Source organism: Leucopleurus acutus (genome assembly GCF_964270905.1).
Source record: "Leucopleurus acutus genome assembly, chromosome: 10".
NCBI classification, from domain to species: domain Eukaryota; kingdom Metazoa; phylum Chordata; class Mammalia; order Artiodactyla; family Delphinidae; genus Leucopleurus; species Leucopleurus acutus.
The window spans coordinates 15,037,026-15,049,395 of NC_139153.1; the positions used below are offsets into that span (position 1 = coordinate 15,037,026).

Consider the following 12,370-nt stretch of genomic DNA (forward strand, 5'->3'; position numbering starts at 1 on the left):
TGGACATCTTAGCTATGGAAACTACAGTTTCTTTCATATTGACCATCGTCATCAAGAGAGTTATTTATACTCTCCATTTAAGTTACTTAAAAGCCACAGTAGTGACAACTCCATGCATTAATTTGGCACCTTCTGAATGTGTGTAATCATGTGTGGACTTTAAAATTCCAAAGTGTTTAAAATTGTTTTATTAATGTACCATAGATATTTACAAGATTTTCATAATATACATTTTTTCTTTCCAAACAAGTCAGTTTTAAGAATGTATCTTGTAACAGGGGCTGGAGAGCTTATTTACAGAATGATTTGCTTTCAAAAAAACTCAAAGATTTATTGTTTTCTTCATCATATAAGAGGCTGAATAGCAAAACAGTAAAAATCATGATGACAATTGACAGGAAATGGATGCTAGGTTCTATGACTGAAACTCCTCTGGAACTCAAACCTGCAAAATATAAAAGTGAAACAAAATGTCTTGAGAAAAAGTAAAATTACTTGTTAGATTAATTCTTCATGAACTAAAATGCATACTGTTATTTCTCTTTTAATAACACATTTTAGTACACTTGTTTCACTTATATTGGATTTAATTTTAGGAAGTATATTTAACCCTCTGTCCTAGGATATCTGTTTTAAATATAAAAATAAGAAAGAAAAATGCCTAAAATTGGCCAAGTCTGACTACAGGGCAGCGTAGTTTTGGCTAACGTGGCGGCTGATGACTTATACTCAGTCACAGCTTCAGGTAGATACGTGAGTGATTCTTCTAAAGAAGAAATAATAAATTATTATTACATGCTAAATATGACCGATTGGTGATACCTGCTTAGGACATCATATTGAGAGAATTTGAAAGTGCTGACTCAGCTCAGTATGAATGTTGTAATCGATTAGTGATGTCCGCTATGAAAATGGGAAGAGAGGTGTTATGTACATGTGCTTCATATTTGCTATCCTTGCTCTCAGAAGCCTCCAAGTAAGTAGCCATGGAAAAACTTTCTCGTTTTTGTGCCAGTAGAATGAGGCATATACCAATGACACACAGTTGTGAGGGTTTGTTTTTTTTAGATTCAAAATGAGGAAATATAAAACTGTTTGTGATTTATAAGCATGTTGTAAATCTGAGGGATTAAAGAAAGTTGACTCATCACCTCTTGCTCACAATTGAAAAGTGAAACCGTAGACCTTTTATTTTTTCACCCAACATTTAAACAAGAATTGGAAAGATTCACAGAGCCCAGATTTCATGCTGGCATCTGTCTGGATTCAAAATCTACAACAGGAATGGTAATTCAACTTACTTGACATTTTTGGAATCCTAATTTCCTCACTGCTGCTTCCATCCCCACCATCACTAACTGTTCTTATTTCAATCAAGTAGTCCTCTTCAAATGGAACCAGAAGCTCAGCAGATGTGTTGTTTGTTTCCAAAATATGGGTTTTACTCTGTCTGTTTTGCCGGTACAGAATCTGAATAAAATGGTGAATCAAGTTAAATGAACATGTTGCTTATCTAAGGTTCAGAAACTCTTATGGAACACTATAACACTGTGAGCATTATACATGCTGTAATCCTTGGATGGAAATATCTGGTCTGTGCCTTTTCTTTAAATTTAGTTGTTAAAAGAAAGATTTCCTTTTTGGCCAGTGCTTCTGAAATGAGAATAGATTTATCTCTATTAATTAAATAGCTTGAGGCCATTATCTTTGGAGCTTGCCGTGAAAAGTTACTGGTTAGTTTGGACCCATTTCAGTTGTCTGAATACTATATGCATTTGCCAGGAGAGGATGTTCATTACCACTGATGGAAATGGTTTGCTCTGGGTTTTTGACTATACTCTTGTTGGAGTCCTTTTATGTTGTTAAAAGATGATATCCTACTGTAGCCTAAGTTCTAGAAATTCTATTTGAATATACTTTTTGACCTCATACTCATCTCACAGTTACTATCTACATACACCATCATTTTTTGATGGCAAGGGGGGTCACTTGAAAAAAGAATGTTGCATACTATAAAGTTTTATTTCTTAATGCTCCATGACACATTCTGACCTCACAATATAAAATTTTCCATGAAGAATTTAAAAGCAGCAATGCCAAGTATTTTCAGAACATTGGAAAAAAAAAAGATTCCTATATTTCCATGGGCATACAATTTGTTTCTTATTTGGTTCTGACATTTCTGGTTCCTTAGTAAGTTAATTGATATGGTTAAAAGAAAAACAGAATACTCACCTTGTAGCCCAATACTTCAGACTCATTTTCCATGGTTTTTACATGCTCCCAGTTTAGGCATAATTTAGAGTTTGTCAGCTTCCAGGCGATGTTAGCTGGTGGTTGGCTTGGAGCTTTAAAAAGGTAATCAAAGATCCAAATGAATTTAAATTAGCTCATGGTTACTATATGACCCATTGACATGAAAAGGGAAAATAAATTGCGGATAATTAGCATAGAAGGAGCTAAAATGTTTTCAGTGTCTTTTGAAATATCATATTAATTCTAATCAGAGTAAGCAAATTCATTCAAATTCCGGTCATTTGGAAATATCTCTGTGACAAACTTATGAATTAATAATGGCGTGCTGGATGTCCAGTATTAATTTATTAATCACTGCTGTTGAATTTGTTTACTTTACTATATATGAATAGAGGGAGGGCTCCTTTATCTAGTGTTTAATTTGTCCATCAATCAATAAGCATCTCAGACAAACTCAGGCGGCAAACTTTTTACATATATCAACACAAAGGTATTAATTCCTAGTAGTCCTTTACTTAATAATCATGTACTAGTTAGGACTTTCACTGTAAGTAATACAACCAACTCAAGGTGTTTTAAAACAAAATATTAGGAATATACTGTAAAGGATATAGGGGACTCTCTTAGAATTCCTGGCAGAATGCAGCAGAGCCTCAGAAGGGACAAAAATTGTCCAAAAGCCAAGAAGTTCCTCTCTGTACCTCTCACAGTAGTTTTTGCTGCATGCTCATCTTGCCATAGACCATCTCTTTGTTCTTCTCAGTGAGTGTGGCAGAAATCATGACTGCTCACCTACACCTGAGGTTTGAAATTTCCTCTGTTCAGAGATAGTCCAAGCTAGAATTTCCAAGTAAAAGCTGATGATTGGCTTAATTTGGCCATATTCTATCTTAGCCCAATCAATTGTGGCTAGACAGTGAGAAAGATATATGTCACTTAATATAGATAGAGCTGGTAGGAACCCTGAAGAGGAAAAATTACAAACTGGATGATCATCCCATAAAGGTGTCTACTCTAAATCCAAACTGTGCTTTTAGTTCCCTGAAATTAATGTTTTCTGGGAGAAACGTAGTGGGAAGTAAGGGAAGACGTATTTAGAATCAGCCTTCTAAATGAATGGATCTTGTCCAACTGAAAAATTTTACATGCCAGCAAACTAGAGTCCAGGTTGGAAATCTACGTCTTTAAAAGCATGCAGCTAATGAGTGGCTGATCCCAGTCAGAATCCTGGTCTCTTGATTTTTAATCTAGTTTTTCTCTATGATAGCATACTGCTTCTCAAAGATTTGAGTCCACATGATTATTTTTGAGATTTAAGAAACTGGAGACATTAAAAATAATTCAGCTGGATAGCAGAGGCAAAGATAAAACTACCCAGCAAGATGTTTTTGGCATCTTATTTGAATTTGTGAGGTTGAATGAGCATAATATTTAACTCATTATAACACTGATGGAAATAGAAATGATTTCTTTTGGAGTTTTGACTCAATTGCTATTTAATGTCTTATGTGCTACTGGAAGAATCACAGGGTGTCCAACATTGCATTATGATATATCTACTTGCCTTCTCCAATCCCCTGGGATATCATTCACCCAGTCACTTACACCTCATTTGGGATGTAGTGGAGAGATAAATGTTTCCCCTATGCTCTCATGGGACTCAGTTCATATTTTATTATGAACTTATCACATTGAATTATAGCTATTCATGCTCTGTGTTTATTTAAATTTACTGAGGACATATGCCTTGTTCAACTCTGTATTCCGTCATCTGGCATGGTGCTTGGCATGTAGGAGGAGGCATATATTTCATATATATTGAATAAATGACTGTGTAATAGATGGCTAAAGAAAAACTACTTGGGGTCCTGTGTGATTTTCTTGGGTCATATTAATTATGTACTGGGCTGTGGGAAGATCCATAGGTGACACAGTGTGGCCAGTCCATTCATTATGCTGTCCTATAATCAAGGCCAATTGACATGGCCAAACCTATAACAATCCACGTGAATTTATAAGACGAACATGCCAATTGGATCAACCATGTCCTAGTACATTTCTTGGCAATATAAACCCAATCATAATAAAAAGACTGAGAGTTTTGCGCTTGGTAAGAACTCAGTGAATGATTGTCAGTACGTTTATTTCTGAAGGACTGATGGCAATGATTATAGTTTTGTAACTGTTTTCCCTCAACTTATCCCAAAGTGCCTTTTCTAATATTTTTCTCAGCTATAAAAGAGATAATATAAAAATTCTCACAAGATACCAGTTTTAATATCTCATATACTCCTGTGACTCATTTCTTTTACTTTGTTCTTTAAAACAAAGTGCTAACATTAACAACATCATACAATCAATACAGCAAAAATATAAATTCAGTCCTTTGATGTCACTGGCAGTGATGAATTCTGAAGGTTTCATCTATTGCTGTGCCCTTTCTGTTTGTTTGCATGTTTAGATAAAAAGTACTACTTTTAACACCAGGAATCCATTGATGAAGCGCCAGATTGAGAGAGAGAAGAACTGACTTCTACTAACTATATGGTAGTGATTGTGTCTCTGATACTGGAACATTTGCATTTATTTCCGCATCTACCAAAACAGAAGTAAGGCTTTCCATGGACATTAAATGAGAAACATTCTGTCAAGAGTGACCTCACGGTATGAATGCCCAATTGTGTGGATTATTTGGAATGCTTTACCTCTCATGCTATCTGGGAGGTGTTGGGCTTTGAAGTCAGAGAGACCTGAATCTGTATCCAGTCTCTTCCAAGAGGCCTGGTTTTCCAATCTTTGGAATGAGACTAAAATATTTTAGTTATAAGAGTTTTAGCTTCCATGAAATAAAATAGGAAATATTCCTATCTTGGTTAGTGGTGCAAACTAAATAGCTCAGTAACTGTTAATTCTCTTCGTGGGAGTAGCAGTTCTTCACTGTGGCATTATGACATAATCAGTTTTTCCGTTGTGTTCAATGCAGTTTGCTACTAATAACAGAATTCCGAAGTTTGCAAAAGATTCACTTCCTAAATATAATTAGGGTATACTCAAGATTTTCCCTTAATAATTTTGCTCTTACTTGGGTTTTTATGTGCTTTTTGAAAGGCAGATAAAGTGGTGAAGTCTCAGCTAATTATCTGGGAAGTTCTCATAGTCTATAGCTTTTCTTATTTTTGTCTATGAGTGTGACTCCAATGCCAATGCCTTGTGTCCAGTATTTTTTTTTTTTTAAGTTTCTAAAATGTGCTTCAAAAGGCCATCATCTTATTATGAACACCTTTAACAGCCCTGGTTTCATGAATTTGATGTATTTGCTTAAACTGGATTGCAAATATCTATGATGAAATTGAAATTTGTATTACCTAGGAAAAACAAAACACTGTCATGTGGATAATGTAAAACAACATGCCATGGATGTTTGTACCTACTTGGTACAAGTACCAAGTACCTACTCAACAAACAAGCACTTTTCTAGTTTACTGAAAGAATTTTGCAGGCAATTTCCAAAGACTAAATAATTTTCTGTTAATCAAATGACAGAGCAACATTAAACTAGCCCTCTGCAGCTCTAATGGCTTCCTTGTGATCAATTTTTCTGTAGATGGCATTTATATTCCACTGTAGTTCACACTGTGAATTCAATTCAAAAACAACTTCTTATGTTACACTTCTAAGTAACAGCATGGGGTTGACATTTGGGAAAGAGAGAAAGAACATAAGTGCAAGATGAAATAAAAGCTTAATGCTTCCTTTATGTCTAAATATGGATTGATTGCATTATTTACAGCAAGAAAAATCCAGTACAGAGTGCTAGTCAGTCGACGTCAGGGGCCAAATTGAACCAAAATTTGCAAACACTTTCTGTTACTGGCTCTGAATACTTCTGTCTACATAAGCAGTGCTTTTTCCTCTTGTAGTTGATGTAAATATTTTTCTCCCTTTGGTTGTAAATCTAAATTCCATTTAAGCGAAGTCTGTGTGGATCACAATATACTTGTACTTGCAGTGCTCCTCAGTTTTCTTTTGGAAAGATATAATTTTTAGTAAGCTACAATACTTAATGTTAAACCACTGATATTTACTTTAAAAAAACCTGTAAGGCTATCAACATCACCAGCAACAATAATAACAAAGACTTCAGAAGCTTTGCATATGCTGTTCCTTCTGTTTGGAGGTCTCTTTGTCCACTAGCTCCTTTTTATCTTTTATGTCATATCAAAATATATAGCCTTCCCCATATAGGTGCTCCTTATGTATATCTCAGCCTCTTTATTTTCTTCATATTACTTTTCATAATTTTAGATTATTTCATTTCATTTTTTTTCTTGTTTTAAGTTGCCTCCCCACTAAAATAGCAATAGCCCGAAGGCAGGTATTGTTCCTGTTTTAATCTCCATTAGGCACCTAACCCTGTGCATGGCTCCATGGCAGGCAGTGTTTTCTTGAGTGATTAACTAATTCATCATGTTTCAAAAAAAAAGGCTCTGTCTTCTGTTTAGCGTACCCAATCAGAATAGGCAGAGATTTTGGTAAATGTGAGCTCTGCTTTCTCAGAATTTACAATGGATGATCAAATATCAAATGGAAAATCTAGACAGTGACAGTATGAACGTGTGATGGATGCAGAATTTTTTGCTGTCACCACTATTCAGAGGTAATGTTGGTGTCATCTCAAGGACATGGAAAATCAAAGTTAGATCCAGGGATAGCACTTAGAATCAGAGCTATCTTCAATGTTTCATTAAAGCCATTTCTCATCTTTGCTTTGCCTGTCCTTCCATCACCCTTGAAGAAAATTTCTGCAACAAATTTATGAAAAGAAAGAAAGTAGAAAGTAGATGGGCTTTCCTACTTTAAGAAATGCAAAGAAAGTGAAATCACCTCTAAAGAAGAAATATAATAATATATGCTACTACACATTGAGCTCTCACTATATGGCTGCCTCTGGGTCACCTTGGTATATATTATATCCTTTAGTTCTCAGAGCAAACTCTAGAGGAAAGTACAGTCATCTCTGTTTTTCAGTTGAGAAAATGGGTTCTGAGTTATTAAGTAATTAGACTTACCACACAGTTCATGGCTGGGCTGGGATTCATACCCAACTTTATTTCACTCTGAAATTCTTTTCTAGCTATTTCCAATAATATTTCACAATGGTCCAAAGTTATAGAATCACCCAGTAAAATGCAAATATATTAAAGGGGAAATTTATAGATCAGTAGCAAAGATATTTGTCTGTTTATAGGCACGGTGGGACCACTACAAACTGGGAGAATGCGTGAAATTAGATAAGTGAATGTTAAACTTTAGAAGATCAGTAAGTCTGGTGCTGCGAGGGCTAGATGAGGAATGGGATGAAAAGAAATTTGGGGACAGACTGTGAAAGATCTTGTACACCTTTCTCTACTCTTTGTTCTCTGGAATAGAGGAGACAGTGAAATTTTGGAATTAGAAGAGAGTATGATTCCATTTTAGGGATAAAAATCTCAAGCCAGTTTGAGGTCTGGACTGAAGATTTGAGAGTCTGGAGGGAGAGAGACTATTTAGATGGTTAGAGATGAAGATTGCAAACTAGTACAATGTCCATGGGATCCAGAGATTCAGAAAGTCCATGTTCATAGTATGCCAGTCCAAAAGATGCCACAGCAGAACCTTTTTAAGCATCTGTTTTCTTGTATCTAGGAATTAAAATAACATACTCCTTGATGTGTTGTAATAATTGAGATAAGTATGTAGAATATTAACGCTGGGCTTGGGACATGAGTGCTCAGTATTTTGTAACTGTCATAGGCAGAATAAGGGCCTCCCAAACATGTCCAGATTCTAATCCCCAAAACCTGTGGATATGTTACTTGTTGCACATGTGATTATGTTAAGGATCTTGACGTGGATAAATAATCCTGGATTCTCCGGGTGGGTTCAATGTAATTACAAGGATGCTGATGAAGGAAAAAAGGAGGCAAGAGAGCCAGAGTCAGAGGATATGTGAAGATAGAAGAGGAAGTCAGAGTCAGAGGAAGACTTGAGGATACCATGAGGCTGGCATTGAAGATAGAGGCAGGGGCCACAAGCCAAGGAGAGAAGGCTCTCTAAAGGACAGAAAATGCACGGAAACAAATGCTCTTCTAGAGTTTCCAAAAGGAACACAGCCCTTACCCATATCTTGTTTTCCAGCCAGTGAAACTCATTTCTGACTTTTGACCTCTAGAAGTGTATGAAAACAAATTTATATTGTTTTCAACCACTAAGTTGTGCTAATTTGAATAGCAACAATAGGAGACTAAAGTAGTTTCTATTCTATTTTCATAATGTTAGTGATAAAAAATGTTGAAAGCATAAAATTAGAGGTTTTATTGGTATCCAAATACGAGATAGAGTCTTGTAGAACCTTATTCTCAAGTCCTTGTTGGATATTTTTATAAAAATGCTGATGCACACAGGCTGGTGAAAGCCAAATTTAAGGAATATTGAAACAAGGTTTTCATGAAAGAGATTAGGAATTACAAGGGTTTTTGTGTGTTTGATTGAATCAAAAAAGAAGGCAGATGCTAAAGAAACACTAAACTTCACTTTATACTTTGACTCTCATCTCGCTCTTCTCTCAGCAGATATATTCTAGCACTGTATCTTGATAAAATTACTCCCTGTTAATTAAAGTGTTTTCAAAGGATATGTCTCCTACTCTTTGATAAGGCTGATCTCACGTGAACACTCAGACAAACCACTAACAACGTTCTTGGCATTTAATCCAAATTTCAGTCAAGCCCATTTGTAGGACCAAGTGGGTCAACTGAGCAAACCTGTGTCTAAAACAAGTTTTCTGCCTAAACACATAGAGTAGGTTAGCACAAACTATCACATGGACAAGTTAGGTTAATTTAATTTAGGTTGCATTTACAATCAAACAAATTCAAGTTAAAGGAAAAAAATTATTTTTAAGGTTAAATGTATATATGTATGTATGTATGTTTTTACAGGTGGCCCTCTGTATCTGCGTATCTCTGGGTTCCACATTGGCAGATTCGACAAAGTTAGGATTGAAAATATTTGAAAGAAATTCCAGAAAGTTCCAAAAAGCAAAACTTGAATTTGCTAACAACTATTTACATAGTATTTACATTGTATTTGCAACTAGTTACATAACATTTATTGTTTTAGGTATAATAAGTAATCTAGAGATGATTTAAATTATACGGAGGATGTATGTAGGTTATATGCAAACCCTGTGCCATTTTACATAAGGGACTTGGGCATCTGTGGATGCTCCTGGAACCAATCCCCCTAGGCTACTGAAGGACAATTGTATATGTGTGTGTGTATATATAGATGTATATACATGGTCTCCTATGTATATCATGTATATATCTATATCTCTATATCTTTTTGATAATTAAGTTTATTGTTCAGGTTTCAGCCCACCTTAAACTGGTTAATGGAATCACATGTAATATGAGTCGGCTTGAGTGTTACGTCAACAACTACACTAAAATGTCTGTCAGTTTGTCACAGATCTGTCAGATCTGTGAGGTTTTTTTGATACTATCTTTACGCATTTCTAATCACCCTTGATTTTGCCTGAGATAGAAACTAAATTACACACAAGAGTTTCTGTGAGTTTGGCATCTCTCAATCAGCTAGAAGGAAATGTCTGGGCAAATTTAAAACCACTGATTGATTGGAGATTTCAATCAGATTTTCAGATTAACTGAAAGAGGCTAGACTCCAGAAAGACCATGGAAGCAAATCGTTCATACAGGTATATGGCAATGACTTCATCAACTTGGTCAAAATGGAGTAAAACAGGAAGAGGAATAGAACCACATCTCTAGCTAGTCAGTTCTAGAAGATCACTCATAACGTCTTTATCAAACTAGGGGATTGAAGGAGAGCTGGTTTAAGAGTTGTTGATCCATTGTTGTGAAGCTGAAACTAACATACCATTGTAAAGCAATTATACTCCAATAAAGATGTAAAAAAAAAAAAAAAAAAAAGAGTTGTTGATCCACACGTACTCTTCCCTTAAAATGGACTGGTACTAGAGAGTTTTTGTTCATCTGTTTGTTTCCTGCTTAGCAGTTCCACAGTACTTTGTATTTTCCAATGTGCTCCTATAATCAGAACCTCGTTTGTGCCTCATTGATAATTTGAGAAAATAGTGAGGGCAGAGAAAATTTCCATTTGATAGTTAAGAAAATTAAAGCAGAAAAATGGAATGTCTTATCCTGTGTCAGGTCATGAGTCACTGACGTACCCAGAATTAGAACACAAATCTCTGGCTACTGGCTGGTGATATGAACACAAGTGGATAATGCGGTCTGTAATCAAAGACCTATTAATACTGAGATGATTCCCAAGTTCTTTTTAGACATGAAAAATATGTATATGGAAAAAAAACTTTGTATCACTTGATTTTCAAACTTTTTTAAACCACCTATTCTTTCCCAATACACAGGGAAAAACGAATGCAGTATTTAAAGGCAAGCTCTATTTTTTCCTGTCGGTTAGTAGCAGTGAATTCATGTCTTAGTCATTCTCAGAATTCAGCAACTATATTTGTTACTCTTTTTCATTGGGATTTAGAGACCAAAGAATGTGTTTTAAAAAGCCTGTTAACACAATTTATGTTCATCTACAATATACAAGAAATATGTAAATATTATACAATTATAAAAAATTACAAATTGCAGCTCTTACTAAGTCACATCTGATCAGTTTGCTATTTACTACTTTGCTTCATATTATGGAATATTTATGCAATACCAGACTCACTCACAGGACAAATGCAGCAACAATCAACTCTTCATCCTTTATTTAGTAGGTCCTATCTGTGTGAAAGATATTTAGCTTATTGTTAAGGGAGATAAAAAGAAGCACAAGAGTTAATTCTTGGATTTCAGGGGCTACCAAGTAATTTGCAGTGATAAAATATCATAGAAGGAAAGATCTAGATATCTGACAGTGCAAGGATCACATCAAGGCTCAAATGGTAAACCAAACCAACAAAAACAAACAAAAAAAATCATTGACTAAGCATTTACTAAAGTATGTACTGGACACTTTCTATTAATTATCTCTTTTAATCTTGAACAAAACCCAGTGAGAAAATAGGTACTATTTTTCCTTCATTTTACAGATGAGGATCTTGAGACTGAAAGCTTAAGTAACCACTTAACAGTCCAAGGATGGGAGGTCAGGTTATGAACTCAAGTTGGAAGAGGGCATTGGAGCCATTATATTCTCTGTCTTTCATTTATACTGAAAATATTTTCTCTTTTGCAACTCCAAAAAGATCAGAACAGTTCATTTTGATTTTGTTACTAGAAAGTTTCAACAGTTATCCAGATTTAAGGGACAAACCCACTTGACTAAATAAAGTGATCAGTAAAATGATGAGGTGGTAAGAATGAAATGGAAATTGAGCAAAGGAATGTTTCTAACTGTAGGTGAATCTTGGTCCCTGCAATGTGATATATACTTACGAGACTTCTTGGTGGTCCCATTGGCTGGGGGGCTTGAGGGCCCTGTCCCAGCAGTGTTGTAAGCTCTCACGGAAGCAAAGTAGACGGTGTTAGCTTTCAGCCCTGTGATGTTTTTGGTTGTGACATTTCCACTGACCCTAATTTTACCAATCACGGATTCTTTGGAGTCATCTGTCCAGTATAAGACCTGATCATTAAAAACAAAGAACAAAAAATTTTATTGTTCCCTAACAACTGTCAACCACAGTGGCATATGGGAAGAAGTCAGGCGCATAAATGAGAGAATATTTTCCAATTAAAATGGTTATACAATAGTAACAAAATAATCAAAGTCCAAAATTTATAGGGAAGAATAAAAAAAAAGAATACAAATTCACAATGGAAATTAGAGAACCTAGGTTTTTTTAGATTACCACAATAAAATATTTCATGAAATATCTAAAGGTTGACAGCTTTAACAAAGGGTATACAATAAGTCAGAAAAAAACAAGATTCATACTATCAATCAAAGACTTACATTATGTTTTACTATTGACATTTCCTGGAGAATTTTTTAAATCATAGATGAATTAATAATTCAGCTTATCCTGAGGCCTTCCTGTGCATTAGCACTGTTTTAGGCATATTGGAAA

General features: G+C 35.1%; 1 protein-coding gene across 1 annotated transcript in view; it reads right to left on the reverse strand.

Annotated features, from left to right (window-relative positions):
* Nucleotides 1-345: 345 nt before the first annotated feature.
* The window catches only part of CNTN6 (contactin 6), a gene marked incomplete at both ends in the record, with an annotated part of 231,957 nt that continues 219,932 nt past the window's right edge, over nucleotides 346-12,370 (reverse strand). Inside the window, 5 exon segments of the mRNA XM_082849209.1 lie at nucleotides 346-374; nucleotides 377-445; nucleotides 1,302-1,470; nucleotides 2,236-2,348; nucleotides 11,739-11,925. Of these exon segments, the coding sequence (XP_082705335.1) occupies nucleotides 346-374; nucleotides 377-445; nucleotides 1,302-1,470; nucleotides 2,236-2,348; nucleotides 11,739-11,925 (567 nt within the window).